This window comes from Brienomyrus brachyistius, chromosome 14 (genome assembly GCF_023856365.1).
Source record: "Brienomyrus brachyistius isolate T26 chromosome 14, BBRACH_0.4, whole genome shotgun sequence".
In the NCBI taxonomy this organism is placed as follows: domain Eukaryota; kingdom Metazoa; phylum Chordata; class Actinopteri; order Osteoglossiformes; family Mormyridae; genus Brienomyrus; species Brienomyrus brachyistius.
Genome location: NC_064546.1, coordinates 12,962,447 through 12,986,533, shown reverse-complemented (window position 1 = coordinate 12,986,533; position 24,087 = coordinate 12,962,447). Strand labels below are relative to the sequence as shown.

Sequence of the window (24,087 nt, the reverse complement as noted above, 5' to 3'; positions counted from 1 at the left end):
AATTTGTGCTGCCAGGTCTTTAGGTAAAAGCAATGCTTTGCTACATATATTACACAAAATCCCAAACATAAGAAGGCTGTGGAAAAGGCACTTGACATTCCAGACAGAATTAATGCCCTGTTTGTAGAATGCCAGATGTAAGTGTAGAGTGCCCTCTGTTGGTACAGTGGTGAACTTTGTTCAATTATCCCATCAACACTCTTTAGGGATTAAGCAGTTTCTCAACCCGGTCCTCGGGGACTCCCAGACAGTCCGTGTTTTTGATCCATCCAGGAGCTGGGAAACAGCGAAAACATGGAGCGTCTGGGGTCTTCGAGGAACAGGTTGAGAAACACCGGTGATAAAGGGATAGGAAAAATATCATTTATGAATAAGAACGAAGACCATTTTATTAACCATTGTACAACAAACAGCTATATCATTTTTACATAAACTTATATATTAACTTTAAAGCCCTTAACATCCCTTAAATACCTCATTTAAAAGCGAACATCACAACACAAATGTTCATTTTTTTTACCAAGAAAAAGAAGCAAAATACAAGCACAAATGGCACAAGCCCAATAACATACTGTCAGTTACAGCCATAAATGAGTTGATTCAACTCACTCTCACCCAAATAACCCATAAACTGTTCACATGGGTCTGATATCCCGTGACTCAAAAACAATAGAAAATGCAATTAAAATATTTTAGACGTTTTTTTTTTGACGTCTGTAACATCTTTCCCCATGTAACATATATCCATTCCCATTGTTAATTTTTCATTCAGGTTTAAATAAATAAGAGTGATTTAACTAGTCATACTTTCATTAATATGGCTTAGCAGATACAACGTAAACAAAATTAACACAAAGGGGTTACCTTTTTGGAAAAAAAAACGGTACTTAATTTCATATTTGTGTACATATACCCAATGTGTTGTAAGTTAATATCAATGAGTAATTTAAAATATGTCGAGCCTAGTTAGATACTCACAACTACTTAGGTTAGACATCCTCCCTCTTTCGTTAGAATTTTCTGTGCATTATATAAACTTCAATATTCCACAGTGAGCACTGCTGATGGCATGATGAATAATGGGGACAACTTAAACTCCAATTTTTCTCAGAACAGCCGCCCTCATGCCAACTCGCATCCAACCTGGTGGAACTTGCAAATACAAGTTCATCCAGCACCCCCTGTTGGTTGTTTATTGGAAATGCACAACAGTTTGGTACTTGAAATGAAATTCGCACAAACCTAATGCCTTAGGCCTTCCAGTTACTCGTTAATAATCAGTGAGGTCTCTTAAAACAGTGAAATGAGCATTAGACCGTCTCTATTGCTATATGAAGTAAAGGAAAGCTTCCGCGAAAGCCTACAGCGAGGCGAAATGAAGGTGCACTCAATAAACCCACCAGAGGGAGGCGCTGCTGATTGACATCGGAACGGTCATGTTACTATCCATCTCAGGTTGGCAAGTAAATGCAAACTCATATGCAATAAATAGAGTTGAATATAAAAGTTCAATATAAATAAAGCTCAAAACTGCTTCTTGAACCTCATCGCTGACCTTTGAAATCACTGAGACACGTGTTTCTCTTCAGCTCTAACGTTTATTAAATCATTAAGTAAAAGTGCTGAGGTGGCCTGGCGCCTCATTGAGGGTCTGCCCTGCCTCACTGTGACCCAGCGCAGGATAAAAAGTTATGAAATATGGGTGTATGGATGGGTGAACTAATGTGTTTTAGTTTTCACAGGCAGAAAGGTCTTACATAGATTCTTTTTTTCTTAAATTCCAGGAAATCTTCGATCAACTACAGTGCAGACAAAAAAAACACTGGCACTGTGAAACTGTCCCACTCATGTCCATGTCATTACAAGGTTGTTTCTTGCGATACATAAGTTGTTGGCTTACAGACAATGCCAAGAAACCGTGGTTTCAGAATCTTACCGATTAATACTGGATTTCACTGGTATAAGCCCAAACCAGTCTTTGAAAGAAGTTCCTCTATTCAGTATTTGAGCCACTGGGTTTTTCCCGCCTTTCAAACATCTCGCATCGCTGACAACACCCAGAAGAGCCATGATATCATCCTACAAAAAAAGACTCAAAACGCAGTAACATGCCTGGAACATTCACAAAAAGGAACACTAAGCTTTTTTTATAGACTACACGCATTCCCCAAAAAATTTTTTTAAAAGCATTCAACACAAAAGCGATGTAAAAAAAAATTCGTAAATAACTAATACTTTTTCATAACTCGGAGGTGAAGTTCTTAAACACAGTGCTGTGCCGGAGGGCGGCATAGATAACGACAAACTCTGAAACAGATTTTAAAAATATATACATTTTTGATTGTCTCCTGCTGAATTCTCAGCATGTAAATGGAAACCCCACAAAATGGGGTCAGAACATGGCGTGTCACCGGTAGCAAGCAGGAAGAGCGAGACACTGGAACCTTGGCTTACAAACCATTCAGCAGATAACAGTCTCAGGAGCAGATGAGCAGGTCTCAGTGAGGCTTATTGCTGACATTCACAGATAGCCTCATCTGCAAATAGTACAACTCAACATTTGCAATCCAACCACCCAATATATCCTGCTAAAAAGTTTTAACAATTCAAAATTGCTAGACTTTCTCAGCTACCAATCAGAAACTACATTTTTTGACACCATATCCCCATAGCCAATCATATTCCTTTAAGTCACTATAATAATGGGCGACGTCCAGTCCAATGTGTTCCCCAGCTTCGTGCCCCCTCCTTCCTGGGATGTGTTCCTGGCTCACAAACCCTGGATAAACTCTAAGGAGCAGGCTGAACATTTCACATAATGCTCAGCATTGTCACTTGTCACTCAGTTTAATTGCTTTGAGGACAGCACTGAATCTTAGGCCGGGCTGGAGAGTCTGGACTTTTTACAGAAATCCCATCCATGTTTGCTGACTTTATCACCTCTAATCAGTCCGCTCTGGTTTTCACCCAGATCACAACTAACTACTGCCTCAAAGTTCTTCTGCGCAAACAAACCAAGTTTCTGCAGCCACCAGGGTTACATTCAGACCTGGAAATGTCTGAGAACTGCATGCTTTTCTTAAATAAAGTTTAAAATAAGTCTCAAATGATCACCCTTGGTCAAGGTCATGGAAAATGGCCATGAAACAAATCATGGGTGGCAACCAAAAATAAACTGCATACAGTTTAAAAAGCAGCCCGGCAGATGCACGGGTCTCTATAAAAGCTGTGAACGAAATTTTAATGCTTTTCTAAATCAGAAGTAAAAAATCAGATTATTCTGTTTATTTCATAACTATTGCGCCTGTGTGACCATTAATGCATTTTCGTGAGGTTTCATAAAACACAACTTCACGTTAATAAATAGACATTGTGAAGCCCAATCTAAACGTATTCCAGTTTACTGACTAAAAGTGAAAACAGTCTCGGATAATTCAGGGCAAAGTGGGTCACCTTCCATGTTAAAATATTAAATTACAAGATTCATACACTCGCACAAAACAAACTTAATGTGCGCATGTAGAAACATGCTGGTTAGTTCAAAGTGAACAGCTCAGTGCACCATGAGTATCCATGACACTTTGAGCTCGTCTGCTACTCCATCATCAAAGCTCACAGTTTAACCAGTCAAATCCCATTTTTTATTGCTATGGAAGCTGGAGTTGTAATTTGTTGTGAGTTTGTATTTGTGTAGCCTTTGAGTGTGTGTTTGTTTGGAGGATTGTGGCCTGTGATTGTTTGTTTGTTTGAAGGAATGCGTGTTTGGAGGATTGTGGCCTGTGAATGTCTGTTTGTTTGACGGAGCGTGTGTTTGTTTGGAAGAGTGTGGCCTGTGAGTATTTGTTTGTTTGGAGGAATGTGTGTTTGTTTGGAGGATTGTGGCCTGTGATTGTTTGTTTGTTTGAAGGAATGCGTGTTTGGAGGATTGTGGCCTGTGAATGTCTGTTTGTTTGACGGAGCGTGTGTTTGTTTGGAAGAGTGTGGCCTGTGAGTATTTGTTTGTTTGGAGGAATGTGTGTTTGGAGGATTGTGGCCTGTGAGTATTTGTTTGTTCGACGGAGCGTGTGTTTGTTTGGAAGAGTGTGGCCTGTGAGTATTTGTTTGTTTGGAGGAATGTGTGTTTGTTTGAACGATTGTGGCCTGTGATTGTTTGTTTGGAGGAATGCGTGTTTGGAGGATTGTGGCCTGTGAATGTCTGTTTGTTCGACGGAGCGTGTGTTTGTTTGGCGAAGTGTAGCCTGTGAGTATATGTCCTTGAGTTTACTCTGGGCTGGGAGGGTCTTCACTGATGCCTAGAGCGGGAGCGAAGAGGGCGCGACCAAGCAGCCGGGACGTGTCCCCACAAAAGGTGTGATCTTGCGAGGATGAGGAGGAGCGCGAGCTGTCACTGGAGCTGCTCCGCGTCTCTGTGCTGGTGCTGGTATTCTTCATCCTCCTCCTCTTTGCTAGTGGGGCCTTGTCCACTGTTTGCAAACAGAAGCCTTCACGTTTGCACTTGTTGAAAGCCTGCAGCAGTGGGTGAAAAAAGGTTTATGAGACTTTAAAGGGAAATACAAAGATGCCTTAGAATTTTTAAATAACTATTGTTAAAATCAGGGGAGGAATAAAAAATGTCAGTTAATGGTTCAGTTCAGAAAGACAGACAAGACAGCTGGGAGCACCAGACAGGAATGACTCGATTCCACTGAGATGCCAAAGTTCACAGAACAGCTGACGATGGCCTATAGCCAATCAGATTCAGAAGATGAGGGCTATGGGTGCTGATAGGGCCTCCCTGTTTGAGTGACAGGTGATGCGCGTTCTGTGACTGTGGTCTTACATTGAAGGTGGCTTTGACACAGGTGTGCACAGCAGCAGCGGAAGAACCCAAGATGGTGGGTGACATGAGGGGGCTTGAAGACAGCTGGCCGCCATCCTGGAGCCAGGCATTGAGTTGCAGGCCGGTCATTTTGATCCGCTTGTCTGGGTCAACTGTCAGGAGATCTTTTGTGTGGGGGGAGGAGAAAATGATAAAAATCCCCAGCCTCACAGTACAATCAGGCATCAGCTCTTCACACATGATCTAATGTTTTTATGATCCCGACCTTTCCACACCTTTTATTAGGTCCTTTGCCTGCTGGGATACATTCCTCCATGCCTCTCCTTCAAAAGAAAAGTCCCCCTGTTTTATCTTCTGCATGATTTTCTCAGCAGAGGTAGGGGCAACGCTTTTAGGGTGACACTGAAAGGGTGCCTGTCCAGAAAGCATGGTGTACTATGGAAAGCAGCACAAGAAAAAGAGAACAGGTCATTTTTGTACACATCGAGGGGAGGGGGGCTATAAACCAACAAAAAAATTTTGGGAGGTAGTCCACTTCTGGTGACTGTGGGTTATTTTTGTCTGCGGCTAATCAGGGGTCTTGTTGTGAGCCTCACTTGTCTAATTCACCTATATACAGTCTTGGGTCATTAAATCATAGCATTGCACTGCGTCACTCAAGCACAGCTCTGAGGCTGGTGTGACATGGAACAGACCTCAGCGAACCAGAGTGTTGTGGACCAGCCAAGCAGGAGAACTGTGGCTCTATCAGACCCAGGTTATGCAAAATGCCTGCCAGAATCCCAACATTTATTATTTTGTCATCAGAATCATCACAGAATGCTTCACTCCCAGGAAACACAGCAAAGACAAAGCCTTTAAAAACCATACCTGAATCAATGACTCTTGTCTACATAGCAAACAGATATTGGGGTTATCTTTGCATTGCGTAATCTGTTACATGTATTTTAACATTAAGGGTATGATATATGAATCAGATTCTGGGTTACTGTTACTAGTGGCACTGAGCCAAACAGACATCAAAGAGTGAAAGAGAGCAAAAAATGGGGTAATCCAGTGTCCTGCACCTGCACATGTACAAAGACGTATCTATAGCTCGTCGTGAAATAAAAAAAAGAATGCAAACCACATTTGTACACATTACAGTCAGAATCAGTAACGTTACCAAACAGGCACATCATCTGCTGAACTGGAATACAGCAATTATTATTGTGCATATTTAAGTATGACAACCCAATATGTAAATAGAGATATTCTTCTTTAGAATATTCATTTTTGATATTGAAATCAATGTACACGTGCAGATATTCCTCCACTGCCTTGGTAACTCTCCGTGGTCTTTTTGCGGCGCTGTAGAGGGAGGGAGCAGGCTTGGCACTGGCCCCCTGCCCGATTCTCACCAGGATGACGCCCAGGCTCCACAGGTCACATGATTCATCGTAGCCGTCGCGTGTGAGCACTTCTGGGGCGGCGTACTGCAGCGTGAAACAAGGCGTCTTCAGCTTCTGGTTGTCGGGGGGCTTCAGACGGGCAAATCCAAAGTCGATGACCTTTATCTCTGAGGCCTCGCTGTTGTCAGTAAACAGCAGATTCTAGAAATAAAGAACATTTTACGCAACTAATTCAGTATTTTCAGAAAAACAGAAATATACCTATAAGTAGATGATATCGACAAACAGACAGACAGACAGACAGACAGACAGACAAATAGACAGACAGACAGATAGACAGATAGATAGATAGATAGATAGATAGATAGATAGACTTCCATTTAAACTGAACCTCCCCAGAGAATGTGAAGATTTGGCATTGTTTTCATTTTCTTCAAAAAGTGAAAAAAATAGCTAATTAGAGCAGAGCCCCAATCGTGCAGCTCAGGGAAAGTTATCTGCATGTGTGCAGCGTGGCGTTACAGTGCTGGAGCTCCGCCCACCTCCGGCTTGAGATCGCGGTGCACCACGCCGACGTCATGCATGTGGCTGACGGCTGACACCAGGCGCCGCATGATGCTGCTGGCCTCACTCTCACTGAAGAGCTGCTTGCGCCGGATCCGATCCAGAAGCTCGCCACCCTGCAGCAGTTCCAGTACCAGGTACGTATGCAGCTAAAAGGGGGGCAGGACACAGCAGACTCGGATCACAACTTCCAAGCCAGATCAGCATCTTCCACACTCAGATCGGCACCATCCAGACCCAGATCGGTGGCTTCACACCCAGATCGGCATCATGCAGACCAAGATCGGTACCTTCCAAACCCAGATTGGCACTTCTAAGACTAAATCGTATGTCCACATCACAACTCATGCTGTTCAAATGAAAACGCAAAGCATAACGAATCCCATAATTAGTAGCATTTACCAAACACAAAAATGAATCAGAATAAAAATAAAGTATTATTATTAAGTATTAAAAAAAAAATCACACTATTTTTGTTCTGTTTCGAAGGGCTGATAAATTAAACTAGACAGAGCAAAGAAATCCAGCAGAGATGAAGGTACATTAAAGAGCAGGTACTGGGAAGCGGCAGCACAGTCAGACCTCTTACTATCAGGACAATGGTGGGAAGAGGCGAAGGCTGCGGCACTTTGATCTGGATAAAGGAAGCTGAAGCGCTTGAAAAGGAGTCAGTAATGACTCTGTGCACCTCATCAGTCCTGGAGGAGGCCCTGCTAGGATGCTGCTCAGGACACACACACACACACACACACACACACACACACACACACACACACACACACACGCGCGCGCGCAGATACAGACTACACAGATTCAACACATGCACACACACACACAATCAGGTCCAATAAACACAAAAAAACCAAAACACATTTAAAACACAAAAACACACACAGACACACACAGACACACACACAGACACACACACACACACACACACACACACACACACACACACACACACACACACACATAATACCAACCTGGTCGTGGTATATCTCGTAGCACTTGACGATGTTGGGGTGGCCATCGCACAGTTTCAGAGCTGTGATCTCCTTCTGCGTCTGAGATTCCATTCTTTGAATAAACCGGGGAGGTGGTGGTGGTGGGGGGGGGAGGGTGTTAAAAAGCAAGAAATGGGCCGAGGCCGAGGTGACCCCACCCCTGGGTAAGGGCTCACCTTTTGCTGACAATCTTCACAGCGTAGCTCTGACCGGTCTTCCTGTGGGTGCATCGCCTGCAGATGGAGAAGCCCCCCTCCCCCAGGGTGCTCTCCTTCAGGTCCATGTCATATGCGGCGTAAAACGGCGAGTCCTACACAGAAACCAAACCTACGTGATTCTCCAGTCACACAGCTGTCTTCCTCTTCAGTGTTACCTTTTTTATATTAGCTGTCTTTGCATTATCAGAATCGGAATCAGAATTCACTTTACTGATCACGTACTAGGAATTTGTTTTGGCAGTATTGCTGCTTACATTCACAGACAACATAGAAGAACAAAGAGCATAAATTAAGCAAAACAGATAAGTAGAAGTAAAATAAAGAACAAAGGAATAAAATAAATAGTGGAGAGTTCAAGCTGTACAATATAATAACAAAAATTATAATGATGGTAAGGGAACAGAGGTATTGAATATAAAGTATAAAAATATGAAAATAACTTTATATTAGCTATCTTTATATTAGCTACCTTTATATTAGTAATGTTATTATTGCCTATCTTTATATTAGCTATCTTTATACCGGCTGTCTTTATATTATCTATCTTTATATCAGCTATGATTATATAAGCTACATTTATATTAGCTATATTCTCATTAGCTAACTTTATATTAGCTATCTTTATATTAACTACCTTTATATTAGCTACCTTTATATTAGCTTTTATTAGCTATCCCTTTCTTAGCTACCTTTATATTAGCTACCTTTATATTAGCTATCCTTTTCTTAGCTACCTTTATATTAACTACCTTTATATATCCTTTGTTGTTCAGTTGACTTGAAGGCTATAGTTTGTAAAAGGCACTGAAACAAACACGTCTGCATGAACAACTTAGGCCTACAGCGCCCATCCCCGCCCCCTTACCTTCATCATGGCACTGCGCGCCAAAGCAGCAGAACCGGGCCTTTCTAAGCCTTCCTGCAGCTGGGCTGGGTCATCCACCACGGCATTGCGCTTGAAGAGGATGGAGGGGGCCATGAAGGAGTAGCCCTTTGCGGGGGACAACACAAGGAGATGAGGGGAAACTGGGGATGAGCAAGATCGGAGCATGAGACCAGCATGACGCGGCAGCCATTCTGCTGACTCATCTGCTGTTTATAATAGTTTATGTTGTTTTGGAGTAATAAACATCCACCATGTTTAAAGTGTCATCAAAGTATGTTCTTCCCACCTAGGCTCAATAGTTATTCAATTTATCATCCCATGACCAATTTCTCACTAATTAAAAATTCATCATGCAACATAATTTCATGTCGTTAACACAATTTGACACAGACGCCATAAAGCAAAGAGTTAAAGCTCTCGGTGGAAGGCCTATATTTTATCATGCTGACACAGTTACGTGATCATCAAGAAGAAACGGGGGGAGAAAAACACCCAGAAGCTACAGCATGTGACACAAGGAGGCTCACAAAAGTCCCAAGAAATGAGCTAACGAGCCGAGCTAGCCGGGCCCCTCGAGACGGCTTCACGCGCAGCGCCTTCAAAGGGCCGCATTCGTTGTCCATCTGGGGTTACAATGCCGCCCTCTTTCTGACGCTCCCCATCGCCGTGTTTTCCCAGCTGTGTGTATATGTCGGGCCTTTGATTCGGGGGGCGGCAGTGACGCCCCCCCCCGGCCCCTTTAGACAGCTGCGGGGAGCGAGCGGGGCACAGCCGAGGAGGAGATGCTCCTAATTGCTCCGCTTCAGCGTCTGATTAGCCGGCTTTGAGTCGGCGATGGGCCGCGATTCAGTCGGCTGGCTTTGTGAAGGCGGAGAGAGAGAGAGAGAGAGAGCACCCGTGTGAAAAGTTGCCATCGCGGACGCCCTCCTTGTAATTGCAATGTTCGCAAAAAAAAAATATATATATTTGGATGTCGGCGTAAGGGGGCGTAATAGAAGAAAAAAAAGCAGATGTGAAGTGCAGCAATCAAACGCAGCAGAAATAATGAAGTCAGACTCTGTGGTTCCAGCGGACTGAGCTCTTTCATTTCATGATGCCTCTCCACAGCAGATCTATTGATCAGGAGAAGTCAAGGAGCGAAAAAGCAATCAGACCCCGATTTGGCACTGAGCTGGGCGGCATCTACAGGTGACGGGAGGTCACAGTACGGGGCTGCGACCTCATTAAAATGGACGGCGCACATCGTATGCCCATGTGCAATACGCACAATGACATAATTACATACCAATTTGCATCAATTCCAACGCCAGCGCATAGATTTATTGATATATAGAAAATGAATTGCCGGTTCAAATTACCTGCCTGAAAAGCTCTGCATTTCCTAGTTAAAGCACACGCAGAAACAAAGCTGTGTACACACTGCCCTCTACAGACTGACCTAGAGACCCCGTTTCAATGCGCTCACACACACAACGGCCGACATCTGTAGCACCAGAGCCACAGATGACTGGTGATGTCACCCACTTGGAAGATGTGGTCGCAGCTCAGAGGCAGGTCCGCGGGGGAGTACATGGCATCCATCTCTGTGAATTCCAGCGCAAAGTTGCTGACATCCAGCTCGTCCCGGACAACTGGCTTGAATGGTGCCGGAACCTTCTTAGCAGCCAAATCCTCCCAGTTAATCTTCTGCAGTGACAAAAGTGAGACGTCCTGTCAAAATCCTCATTTCTGATGCTAATATAAAGACAATGAATACAGAGCTACATAGCTAATATAAAGGTAGCTAATAGAAAGATAGCTAATATAAAGTTAGCTAACATAAAGATAGCTAACAGAAAGATAGATATATAAAGACAGCTAGTATAAAGAAAATTTACAGAAAAATAGGTAATAGAAAGATGGCTAATACTAAGGGAGCTCATATAAAGATAGCTAACATAAAGACAGCTAATATCAAGGTGGCTAATAGAAAGATTGCTAATATTAAAAGAGTTGAAGGCAAAGCTGAAGAGAAACACAACCATGTGACTAGAAAATCATGTTTGGGAAATGTCACGAGGGTTTGTGTGTAGGGCAAACACACATGCATGCACACACAGAGGTATATCTTTGTGGGGACTCTCCATTCAGTTCTCTGGGGAAAACTCTAATCCCAACATGACGACCTTAACCTCTACCCAGCCGTAACCTGCACACAGCAATGGTACCAGAGGCAGGAACACAGCTGTTCACATACTAAAGGGTACTTGTGTATATGGGAGACCATGAATTATTTAATTTTCTTTTCAAAGTATAGTTAAAAGTCTGGACACGCCAAGCTGCCTATAAAGGAGAGTGACAGTGTCGCATCACATGACCTGGCCACCAGACCTCAGCACAGTAGAAAAGTTGTGGGAGGAGTCTGATCAACGAGAAGGAAAAGTGGCCAAAAAGTGCTAAGGATATAATGTATGTGCGACCTGCTGGAAAAGCATCCCTGGATGCTTGGATGGAGTCCAAAAACATACTGAATCTAATTAGAGATACCAAATTACCCATAGGTGTGCAGGTGTGACTGAATGGTGTGTGCACCTCATAATGAGTCCCCCCCCCCTTGGGCTTCAGACCCTCATGACCCTGAATAGGACAAGTGGTTACAAAAGCTGAATGTGCAAATAAACCAACATGTGTCCAGACATTTAACTGGCATTGGTGTTTGGGGGAATCTAAATTACGCAGGAAGGCCACTGTATCTCTATAACTGACATCCTTCAACCCCTACAATGTTAAATTAAATGGAATACAATGGAAAGACCACAAATACAAAGTGTAAAATGCAAATAAAGCTTTATGGGCCAATGAGAATTATGCATCTAGGTGCATGGAACAGAATCCCAAAGGACAACAGAGGAGAGGAACCAAAAAGCAAGTAAGGAGAAAAACGTGAGGATAATTAGCGTGTTTTAATTAAAGCAAGGGAAGAAACTGTGCTCATAGTGAGAGTCCATCAATTAGTGAGACAGTTTAAATGTATAAAGCAGTTTAAAAATGATCAGATTAACAGAAAAAAAGCTTATTGCAAGGGAAATTGTTTATTACAGTATACTGAGAAGTTGACTGGTGTCCTAAAAACCATTAACGGGATTTGGCACATTAAGATAGGCTAATCATATGCTAACATATCATTTGCTAGTGGTTTCAAATTTGGTACAATAAAATAAACATTTCACCTGGTAAAAAGGATGCCCCTTCACACTGGCTGCCCCACCGGCCCCCAGCCTTTTCTGGGGGTCTTTGGTGAGCAGTCTTTGGATGATGTCTTTGGCTAGGGATCCCATCTCTTTTGGGAATGGGGGGTCTCTCTTTAGTATCCTCCTTAGTGAGTTGAGAAAAGAGGCACTTCAGAGATAAACATACTGAGAACGCCGACTGAAGGAAAAATTAGAGGGCACACTGAACATCCCAGTGAAGAATGTCGGTAATTTCAGTGCCGGTAATTTTGCATTTTTAATAATGATTCCAAGACGTACTGCTCCCAGTGCATACAGTAGTGCTCCCAGTGCATACAGTAGTGCTCCCAGTGCATACAGTGGCGCACCCAGTGCATACAGTAGTGCACCTAGTGCATACAGTAGTGCTCCCAGTGCATACAGTAGTGCTCCCAGTGCATACAGTATAGTAACTTTGTACATACAGGGGGTAACTTAGATGGCCTGTGTAATGTATAAATGTCTAGATAAGAAGGCATTTTAACGTGCAAAGTATAGAGTACTGTTTGTTTAGAAATTGATAATAAACAGATGTTTTGTGTTCGTTCAGGCTAGCAGACTGTTTTGGATTGAGGTTAGGGGTGGCCGAGCATTTTTCGTGAATTTTCACGTTTGCGGCAATCTTCAGAACGGAACCCTTGCAGATGTACTGGGGTTTCTGTACTTACCGGGAAATCTCAGTGTGAGAGTTCTCACGTCCGTCCACGGTGAAGGGGGACCCCCCCGTCATGAGCTCGTACATCAGCACCCCCAGGCTCCACCAGTCCACCGCCTGGCACCCAGCAGAGGACAAGTCAAGCCACAAAAACTAGGCACTAGGCAGAAGATCACCAGAGGAGCTGGAGATGCAGCCCACTTTTACCTTATCATGGCCAGCTTCACCCCCTTCCACAATCTCAGGAGCCATATACTCTATAGTTCCACAGATGGAGTATGTCCTTTTGACCTGAACGACAACACACACACACACACACACACACACACACACACAGAACAAAGATCCATTAACTCAAGTCTGTGAATTAAAAATATCAAAATCAGTAGGCACCTGAAGAAACTAATCATCGTAATAAATATACTAGACTACAATTATTGTTAAATTATATACTTCATTCTAAAGGCATATCATTTTTAAAAAAATTATTGTGAATATATGGCCCGTATTCTATTGAATACGGCTCAGTCCTCAATGCTTGTTTTTACACAGTCTAGCTCTGACTGATGAGTTGCACAAGAGCCTAAATGCAGTTCTGCAGCAATCATCTAAACACACCACACCCAGATGGAGCCAAACAGCATGCATGAAAAGAGACCTTTCATTTACAGAGGGCATAAGCTGACGGAGATCCGACGTATCAAAAAACAAACAAAAAATACAAACACTGTTCATAATGTGTTTGAACATATTTCAATGCAATCTGTCAGAGATGACAGCTCATATTTTTTCTCATTACAGTAACACATAATTCTCAATTCAATTCGTCCACACGGGTCCTGCTGGGCAAAGTATCTGAGCTTCCACTTACCTCATCAAACTCTTTGCTGAGCCCAAAGTCTGTTAGCACAATGTGGCCATTTGAGTCCAGTAAAATATTCTCCAGTTTCAGATCTCGGTAGACAATACCCAGCTGAAGAAGGAATATAACATGGAATATATAACAGTTTCATTACCGTGTAAATAGGCTGTAGGGTCTGCAAACTACCCCAACGCTTTGGATGTAGCTAATTTTAGGTTGATAATGGAACTGTGACTGTGAATCTTTATACTAGTTGGTTGAAAAAAAAAAAGGATTTCTGGACCTGAAATTTCCACCTCTGGAGTACAGATTCCTAACCTTCTGATTTTCACGAACCGTTTTATATTGAACAAACATTGCACAATCAGCACACGCAAACGAAGAGGAATTCATGAAGGATTCATACAACAATTTAAATACAACCTCGTTTCCAAAAAAGTTGGGACATGGTGTAAAATGCAGATAAATACAAAATGCAGTGATTTGCAAATCATATAAACCTGACAGAACAGAGCAAAGACAACACCAAACGCTGAAACTGAGAAATGTTATTGTTGCATGACAAATATATGCTGAATTTGATTTCGATACCAGCAACAGATTGCATATTCGGATATTACACAAACAGCACCCACAGAGAGAGGAACCGCAACGGCAATATGCTGCCTAATATCTGAAGTAAGTTGGCCAAACAGAGCTTCTGTTATCGTGAACAGACTCCACGGAGATTTCTAATAATGGACAAGATTATCATAATTAATTATATTCAATGAGTGTAAGTGACCAAGAATCAGAAGCTCCCGTTAAGCATTCTGAAATAAGACATAAACACTATATAAAGCATTTTACTGCCACCTACTGGCAAAAGATGCTAACATAATTTATGGGGAGGTTGAGTGAAGAAATCGATACCTTTGATCTCAAGTAAAATAAGCACTGGTAAATTTGTGTTATTTAGCACACTGTTCTGCTTATATGTATAAAAATAAATGCCTATATATGTACAATATAAATAATGTTAAAAAATATAACACAGAATCAAAATCCTGGCAGCTGAGTGGGAGCACTGCTGTCCCTCACCCCCAGGGTTGCAGATGTGAATCCCTTCTCCATTCCGTATGTGTGAAGAAGCAAGTTCTCCCTGGATGCTTATAAATATGAATACTTGATGGGTCTCGTGTTCTCGCGTACCTGTTTGACGTCATCTTTCATCGCCAAAGTACAAAGAGCAGAAGTACTAAGAATGGTAAAAATCCCCGGTTGTCACTCTTGCTCTGCCCCAAATATTAAGGATGCATCGGTATCATCTTCACTAATGAGAAGAGTCCCATGATTCGTCCCAAGTTCACTCTTGGGAGGCGAGTTAGCAAGACTGCTGGGATCTTCATGCAGCCCAAAGATATAGCTAATTCGTGTCTCTAAACTGCTAACCATTGATCCAGGGTGTATCACAGCCTTGTGCCCTATGCTGCTTCTGATAGACCACAGCCCCCCTGTGAGCCAGACCAGGATAGGAAATAAGAAGATAAGCAGATGGAAGGATGAAAGACAAAATTTTATCCATAATAATGTGTCATCAAACTTTGCTCATTACCAAGTCTTAGTAGTACCAAGTCTTTTTCCAGCATCAAACAGTATTCCGATCTGATCCTGCACCCTCTTTACTCATAAGAACATAAGACCATAAGAAATTTACAAACGAGAGGAGGCCATTTGGCCCATCAAGCTCATTTGGGGAGAACTTAACTAATAGCTCAGAGTTGATAAAATCTTCTCCAGCTCCGATTTAAAGGAACCCAGGGTTTTAGCTTGTGCTACACTAACAGGAAGACTATTCCATACTCTGACTACACGCTGTGTAAAGAAGTGCTTCCTCAAATTCATTTAAAAATGTTCGCCAGCTTATTTCCACTTACAGTATGGCCACGAGTTCTAGTATTTAAATGCCTTCTCCTCAAGTTCGTCTGCAGTGGAGAAGCTAGATATCACAAACAAAAGGAACTATCTACCACTTAAATGTCAACACGCCTCTCCGTGTTTTCAGGGATGATTTCATCGCACCTTTTAAATGTTCCCATTTAAGGCCCATGTTTCATTTCTCATTGTGTAAACAGGAGCCAAAGGAGACAGAATTCAGGGTTAAGCGGAAAACGATAAATACACTTTATGCTGCATCTAGTATTAGATCAGTGGATAGTGAAATAAAATGTTGAACTGTCTCACTTGGACTTCACTTTGGAGACAAACTTCTGCTAAATAAATACATGTAAATGTAAACACAAAATGTCACTTCTCACACCTATGGAAGTAGATAAGCAGGCATTAATATACACACTTGTAAACTTAGCATATTTTGGTTCTCTTTCTTCTTGGGACAATATTATAACAAGTAGTGATTAAAGTAAAAGTTTTCACCTTCCTCATATTCCGTTTCTACTCATAAATAGATCTGATGGGATCGTCCATGAGGAGCTAAGTCTCAACTAACACTGCAACATGACCACTTAACAGATGTGGCGGCGGATTAATGCCTTTCTAATACTATGAAGTCACCATTTTTATGTATGAGCACTATTTTACTAGATGAGTTTTATTTCAAATCAGGCTGATTTATATCCGATCTTATTTTTCTGTTAAAACACAACATGCAGACATTTTGTATTTTTTGTTATTTATTGCAGTTGCTTTCGCATTTAACAACAATATAACGGTTTCCCCCACCTGGCCACCCCCGACCCCCCCGCCTTTGAAAGCACCCGTACCTGGTGCAGGTGCTCCAAGGCCAGCACGATCTCACCGCTGTACAGCGCCACCTCCTGCTCCTTAAATCGAAGTCTCTGCACCAGGTGGGTGAACAGCTCCCCTCCATTAACGTAATCTGCAACGGCAGCCTGGCATGAACGTACAACACGGTGTTCCGTCCAGCGTCAAGCACATGCATGAAAAGCTACCGAACCGCTACAAAAAAAACGCCCCCATCAGACGTGGCACACGGCCAAGCCAAGGTCACCAAAATTAGGCGAGTGCAGTTAAGGCCATTGTCCCTATCATTACCCGGGTAGCTCAGTATCTGCAAAAAACGGTTAAGATCTCACTTCGACAAACATACACAGGAAAATCGCAGACAGAGCCTACAGTGTAGAAGCATCAATCACAAAACTTACGTGATATTCGGTCTGCGATGATTTAATGTCATTCTAAAATATTCAAAATATAATCAAAGCCTAGAAATTGCCGCAAATCATTGTAAACACCGATGGAGAACTTCAGTAATTATGAGCGTAAAAGCATGACGCTGAGAGGCGGCCAGACCTAGGATGAGGTGTAGCCGGGTGTCAGTCTGGAAGGCGTAGTGCAGAGTGACGAGGAAGGGTGACTGGCGGATGTGCTCCAGAACCTGCCGCTCCGTAAGCGTGTGCTCCCTCGTCTTGGCCTTCTGCACGATGGTGGCTTTCTTCAGCACCTTCATGGCGTACAGCTGGCCTACATCATGGCCGCTGACCTTGCGCACCAGGAACACCTTCCCATAGGCTGATGGGGAGAATGTCAACAGGAAACTGTTCCGAATCAGAACTGGGTTTATTAGCCAAGAATGTCCAGACATACAAAGAATTTGTCAGTGGCTCTCATTGACATACAATATGAACGTATGGTCAATAAATGTATATAAATTGCAAGAGTGCAGTTCAAGGAATGTCGGAGTAAATACAATATGCACTGTACAATATAATAAAATAAGTACAATGGGAATCACTGAGCAGTTATAAATACTGGGATGCTCTCTGGATATCATCACACATTGATTTCAATCTAAATTTCTGAAAGACAGTCACGCAGAGACCATCACACAGCCAGTCACGTCCTTTTGTGCAACAACTCACCTCCGGTGCCTAGCACCTTAAGCAGCTCAAAGTTCTCGTTTCCAACCTTCTCCACATGGCCGGTTAGGTTGGCTGTGAAGAGAAGAAGGGCCAACGGTCAGAGCTTGAGGCAAAAACTAAACCCTTTCCATCACATAGGCCTCAAAAGCATTCATGACAAGGTGAAGACATGTTTTGAATATATGTCTTTGATCAGTGGTTTACATCTGGTTTTGCCTCGGGACTCATATTTTTCCCCGGTCCTTAATTCACAACTCAAACGAGAAAAACAAGAGAAAAAAAATACAACAATAATATACAGAAACAATATTCTTGGGAGGAGGGGTGCAGGCAGTACGATGTGCCGACCACACACTCTGCAACCCACTGATATTGGTCCCATGACCCACTTTTTGGTTGACACCCATCAGCTGAGAAACAGATAAACCATCTATATATGATTGACCAGAAATTCTGAACAAATTTCTAATGGAGCTGCCATCAACTCAAAGCATCTTAAATAGTACATTTTGCAGTTCAGTGGCACACCCAACGCTGTGCTTATAAAAAAAAGTACCAACCCCACAGGAACTCCGCATTTAGCTTTCGATTGTGGTTCATCTACTTTTCACGTCCAACTATTAAAGAATAACAAAATAAGCAGTTTGCAGCTGTAAATCTATGGCCATTGCTGCCATCAGCAGCACACTCTAGTGTTAGAAAGATATGATCAATGCTGACTAAAATGCCTTTTAACCACAACATATGGCTGAGCTCCCTGTACACTGTGCACTATCTGCCATCCTGAGCAAAATCTGCAAAAAGGCAGAAGAAATAAAGGTGCCCAAACAAACCAAACCACACAGAAAACACACACGCACACACATATACAAGCCACAGCTTCCCTTCAGCTTGCTGGCTATGACTCGGTAGCAGTTAATATTTCATGCATGAGCTGAAATAAAGTACCTGGTGAAAATATTCCAATAAGCACCAGCTTCACCAGGTTCTAGATTGAGCAAACATTTAGAAGAGCAGTGGGTGATTTCATCCACCGTTTACTAATTCATTCATTTTTATTGTCCCGTTATGACAGGTTGCCATATTGCAAGTAAGCCTGATTCACTACACCCCCCCCCCCCCCCAAAGTAACTGACAACATGATTCACACCCCAGATACGAGGTTCTCTTCAGGTTGCACTAAAATGCACCATGACATACATACTAGTATAAGACATTTTAATTCAGTGAAGCCAATGACATAAATAAGACTCAATAAACAAATAACAAATCGACAAAAATGCCTCAAGCATTATATTTAATGGCACTTTAATCATTCAGTACATTGATCAATCTTTTCATAAAGAGCTGGAAAAAAAAATCAGTTTTGTACTCTTACTGGTCTGTTTCCTTGACTGAAAGACCGTCCACCTGTTTCCCCATTAACATTAATGACACATGCATGATTATAGGAGACTGACCAATCAGCACACAGCAAGAACTCGGCGCTTAAGTGAAATCTGGGTCCTTCTACTCGAAACCCTGTCATAGCTCACAGTGTCCCTTCTGACAGGTATTAAGTGGTCACCTTAATTAGGCCCAAAGCAGTACCATAACACTTGAGAACCACACTGCGAATTTCACTGACAGGACCTGAAGCTGGTATTACCACTGGCTGAGCGTGAAAACGGAAGTGGGGAGCAAGATAAGAACAACCGGAAGGGAGATGCAGTCTGCTCTTGCAAGCCTGAGTTCAGTCATTGGCTGGCAGCCAACCTGAAAACAGTTGTGGGATGATCGTTCCCATGCCCAGAACTCACAAGAAATAATCAGCACAGCACCTCACTCCACTAGGTTCACTACTGTGAACTGGCTTTCAGATACTGGGCGACACCTCCCATCTTTGCACAACAATACAGCCACCATATCAGCAGGGTGGGCGACTTTGGTCAGCTGACCGGCATGAGATTTTCAACACGAGACAAGTCCACACACGCATGAACACGCATTTACATGTCTGTAATGGTTTTATTACCTTGTAAATAGTCTGTAGGGTTTGCAAACTACCTCAATGTTTTTGATGTCGATAATTTTAGGTTTGTAATGGAATAATATCGATTTGCCGTGACGGCTGGCAGCCCAGCATCAGTTTGCTCAGGTTCAAATGCATCTTAAACCTTCCGCCATAATTAGCACCCTAACTCACAACGTTTAGCTGAAAAAGGTCATTCTGAAAGCTGCTCTTTAAAATTTCCCAATAAAGCACTTCGCTAAATTTCTGTAACTCAGAAACGTATTTGAGTTTTTTTTTGTTCAAAACCGATAGGTAGTGACAAAAGTGACAAAGTGCTGCAATTGTTCGAAAGTTTGTATGCTAATCAAGTTAGGAACTATCAACAAGGAACGTAATGCACAACAAAGCATGTAACATGAGCGAAATGAAACACAAATGCAATGCTACTTTTTGCCAATCTGCATTTAAAACAATAAAGGAACAATGGGAAAACACTGCTAAAACCAGCATTTCACTGACGAAACGCGAAACCTAAGCTTGGTTTAGAGGCTACAGGCAATGCTGCAATATTTGCAGAGTAACCTCATAATCAGATGGCTGACATCCAGCAGACAAAGCAAGTCTGATCGATTGTAAGGACACAGAAAAGGTGGCTTGGAGTCAAGCAAATGTGGGGCTCCGCCTGCATAAATCAAATGACACTCTGAACATGGTCACATGTCGGCTGTTATTAAGAGGCAAATAGATGCCTGCTGATTCCCCATATCAAGACGACGAATTTGTGAAATATATGGTAAATGGCAGGCAGTTCTGTCAAACCCGCATAAACTGACAGCATACGAACAGCTAACAGCGACAGAAATACCCACAGCCAGGCACCTAATTATAAAACCCAACATTCGGGGGCTTTTCACAGTCAAACTCTATGATGTTACAGTACCCAGGAGGTAAACATTCAGCTCGGAAACATTTGGACATACTGATGATGAAAATTTCATTAATGAATAGCTTGGATACTTCACTGACACTATTAGCTCTAAGAAAAAAAGGAAACATCCCAATAACCGTTTAACTGCCAGGGTCTGGGAGAAAACACTGAATACACCATCGTGAACTTCTGTCACTCCACAAGATATCCTGATAAGCCGAGCCTAGACTAAACAGGCATCTAAAGGCCCGACCTATCCATCCTGGCCTTCTATGCAGTCCCAGTGGGGATAAAGAGTACACAGTCTTAGGTGTTACACCCACCTCTCAAGAAAGGCAACATTGGACAGGTCATTTCACGTTCCTTGGAAAACCATCTGCATGAAGCATCACTGGACAAAGGATGATTCAGTACCGGACAAAAGGAAATGTGAAATAAGAGAAATTAAATAAATATACAGTAGTAAGTCAGCAGTCAAGTTCGGTGTGTGCAGCCACTCACATGGGTCATGTTTCGAATGGAACTGTCAGCTGCCATGAAAATGGCCAAAATCTGCTGCCAAAAATAACTAAATAAATAACTGGGAAACTGTTCCAAAAAGACATAATGAGGACTTCAGGCAGCCAAGGATTCAGTGAAACAGATAATGAGGAATGATTAAAATAAGGACAAAAACATCACAAGGCCTCAAAAGACTTCATTAAAAGTAAGATCCAGTGTGACGCATCACTCAGAGCATTAGAAGGTGTTTTTATTGATTTCAAAGAGAGGGGAACAGAAAGCTCAGCCAGCTTTGGGTCCAGACAGTGCTGACTGTCCCCGAAGGCTTCTGGCCTTGTTATTATCTGTGTGTGTATTATAAGGGAAGAGGAAAGATCTGCGCTTTGTGACGGTAAAGCCTCACAAGCGCAAAGCAGTCCAAACGAACCTCCCACTTCAAGGTCCGGTTGGGACAATGAGTTCCTCGCTAAAGGACTTGAGCTAACCAGGGGAAAGGTCAAAAGGCCCTGGATGCGCAGTGAAACAAAGTGAAGCAGTGAAGCAAATTCTGCTTTGGCACCGAGCATAAATAACAGCATGAAATCCAAACTCTATCCTAAAGCAGTGTTCATGCATACAGTATAAACATAACTGGTACTGTAAGAAAATACATACAAAGACACACACATACGTATATACATATGTATATCTTGTTTATAAATGCCATAAACAATTTTGGGACTTGATGTCATATACAAGTACATTAAATTCATTTATTTGGCAGAAGCTTTTCTTTACACAAGGGAGACAGCTTGGGGTCAGGGAGAGGTTAAGAACCCTGCCCGAAAACCCAACAGTGATCTGTCAGCCAAGGATATCTGAACCCATAACATTCTGGATATGGGCTGGCTATGATACCTAAGCTACCGCGCTACACACCACAATGTACACATTCCCTTTTATGCAAAGGATCACCGAAAGCAATCCGATGTAAAATGTGGAACTCCAGAACAGCAATGTGGCCACTAACAGACACGCCGGCCTACAGCACAGATATTCAGCTGGAGAACAGATCAGCAACTGCGAAGAGAAATACAGTCTACTGGACGTCCCTCGTACTTCTCCAAAGAAGTTTTAATTGAACCAATAAAAAAAACTGCATGGTAAAAGACCTAAACACGCTTCAGCTAACCAGCTTCATCAAGGTCCAGTCCATAAAAACCACCTAAATGTGCCTCGTGACAGTCTATGAAATTCATAAAAACAAAATCTTTATTTTTATATACTAACAGTAACAGTGAACACACAGACCCGGGTTGTGGCCATACAGTCTTTCACTTCATTTGATCTTTCAATTAAGCTATGTTCCATTCCATGAATCCTTTCCAGTTCAGAGGTCAAACACCCAGTGTCACTACAGCACAATTCAGGTGCCCTTGAACTTAATCTGACTCTGCCTTGACTGGTCCTCTCAAATCTCAATGTGTTTTATCCTCAAGTTGTCTGCTGGCAGAACCTAAACATGTGCCACCCAATCATCTTTAATTGTTTTCTAAAGTTATCAGTCAAGAACAAATTATTGGGGAATCTGGTAAGCAAACAGTAAACATCCATATAACTAAATACGTAAATAACGGGTATGTACAGTGTTGGGGCAGTTACTCACTAAAGTAATCCATTACAGGCAAAAGCGGAAAGTTCAGGTCCAGAAAATACAAAATTCAGAACAAGATTTTGTAACAACCAACCAGTTGATTATAAAGAGTCACATTCACAGAGCACTTAACTGGTTGGTTGTTACAAACCCTTGATCTGGATCTGAACATTCTGGACCTGAACTTTCCACCTCTGTCTGTAATGGATTACTTTTGTATGTAACTCCCCCAACACTGTATGGGTCAAATTTAATGCATGCATTACCTATAGCAAAAATGTTACAAATGCAACATTTATATCAAAGTATATCATGAAAAACACCAGCTAAAAAAGCACTTCAGTCCCGGTTGTGGGTTTCATGGGAAAATACAACGCCCCTGGTCGCTTTCTCACAACATTGAAGTACTAACCACTAATGCACACTATCTCACTGCTGACACCGCACGGCACGTAGTGCTAAACGGCATCTTTTCCGACCCCGACGTACCGAAACAGCACCCCCCCCCCCTCCTCCTCCCCTAAAAGAGGCATTCTGCACCAAGGGCAAACCTTCGGGTTGGTTGGGGGGATGAGCGGGATCCAGGGTGTTGTATTGGCTGGTTTTGATTATTGGTGTCCCCCATAATTATTGGGAGGGGAACATAATTTACGCCCATGTACTACACTGACAGGTGACAATACGGAGCGAACATCAAAGAGGTGCTTTTCTTTACAGATGGCTGTATAGAACTTATTCATCCATTCATTCATTCTTAATGGTTATTTTCAATACGATACAGTGCACCAGGTGTTGTAAGACTGCCTGACAAGATACTTTACTCCGTGACTTTAATTTAATATTTCATTTTCAATCCTGGCAGCGACATTAACGACTTATATTGTAAAAAGCCTGGTGACATGCAGACCCGCCAGAGCGAATGAAAACGCAGGTGCACATTTTCTATATGAGATTTTCTATATGATCATAACACAGAGATACAAAACTTACCATCTTTTAGCTCATGTTCCACCGTAAATATGTCGTCTTCCCCAGTGGGTCCTTCCATTGATGGTGATATGGAGCTCTAAACCAAAATGATTATATCTTCAAAATGTGTTACATCCTAAATACTTCTAAACTAACTAGAGGCGTATCGTGTTCGTCGAAAAAACAAATAAACAAACAAATAAACATTTAAATGTCACTGGCTTCTTAGATGCATTGGCAGTAAAGCTACGAAAGGTGCACCTTGTTCACGCAATGTCATAACACTATCTGCTAGTTGAGCTCCAAATTAACTACTACCACCACCATCATACCTTGAACGATCGAGCCCCCCGAACGCAGCCGCTTCGGCTTGCTGGCCGAAAACGAAGCTTCGCTGCCGCCGGACCGAGCCGTCAATCTACCCAGAGCATCTACAGACCTGCACTCCGAACACAAACCGCCCAGCGGCCGCGCTCTTCCTTCCCATTGGTGTAACCTGCCGTGACTGACGGATCGTTCAGCGAATCAGAAAGAA

At 42.5% G+C, this 24,087-nt stretch overlaps 1 protein-coding gene across 2 annotated transcripts; it reads right to left on the bottom strand.

Annotated features, from left to right (window-relative positions):
- Positions 1-719: 719 nt before the first annotated feature.
- On the bottom strand, positions 720-24,004 carry rps6ka5 (ribosomal protein S6 kinase, polypeptide 5). 2 transcript variants are annotated; one of them, XM_048975182.1, is made up of 18 exons: positions 23,885-24,004; positions 23,574-23,649; positions 17,529-17,600; positions 16,960-17,178; positions 16,410-16,525; positions 13,657-13,758; positions 12,993-13,076; positions 12,799-12,902; positions 12,092-12,236; positions 10,407-10,568; positions 8,862-8,987; positions 7,955-8,088; positions 7,758-7,851; positions 6,753-6,923; positions 6,220-6,411; positions 5,095-5,254; positions 4,820-4,983; positions 720-4,506 (listed from the first exon to the last, which is right to left on the bottom strand). In XM_048975182.1, exons 2-18 carry the CDS (start codon positions 23,629-23,631, stop codon positions 4,261-4,263), a joined length of 2,349 nt encoding a protein of 782 aa, XP_048831139.1. In that variant the 5' UTR covers positions 23,632-23,649; positions 23,885-24,004; the 3' UTR covers positions 720-4,260. The 2 variants fall into 2 exon arrangements, with proteins under 2 accessions (XP_048831139.1, XP_048831140.1); XM_048975183.1 differs by lacking the exon at positions 23,885-24,004 and having other exon boundaries at positions 16,960-17,204; positions 23,574-23,639.
- Positions 24,005-24,087: the final 83 nt, after the last annotated feature.

What these genes read in the sequence shown, in the direction of transcription:
- rps6ka5 (XM_048975182.1), bottom strand. Translation starts at nt 23,631, where the DNA reads ATGGAAGGACCCACTGGGGAAGACGACATATTTACGGTGGAACATGAG. An exon ending in AGGGGCATCCTTTTTACCAG is followed by an intron (nt 10,569 to 12,091) that starts GTGAAATGTTTA and finishes TTGTCACTGCAG; the next exon opens with AAGATTAACTGGGAGGATTT. An exon ending in GTGTCAAAGCCACCTTCAAT is followed by an intron (nt 4,507 to 4,819) that starts GTAAGACCACAG and finishes CCACTGCTGCAG; the next exon opens with GCTTTCAACAAGTGCAAACG.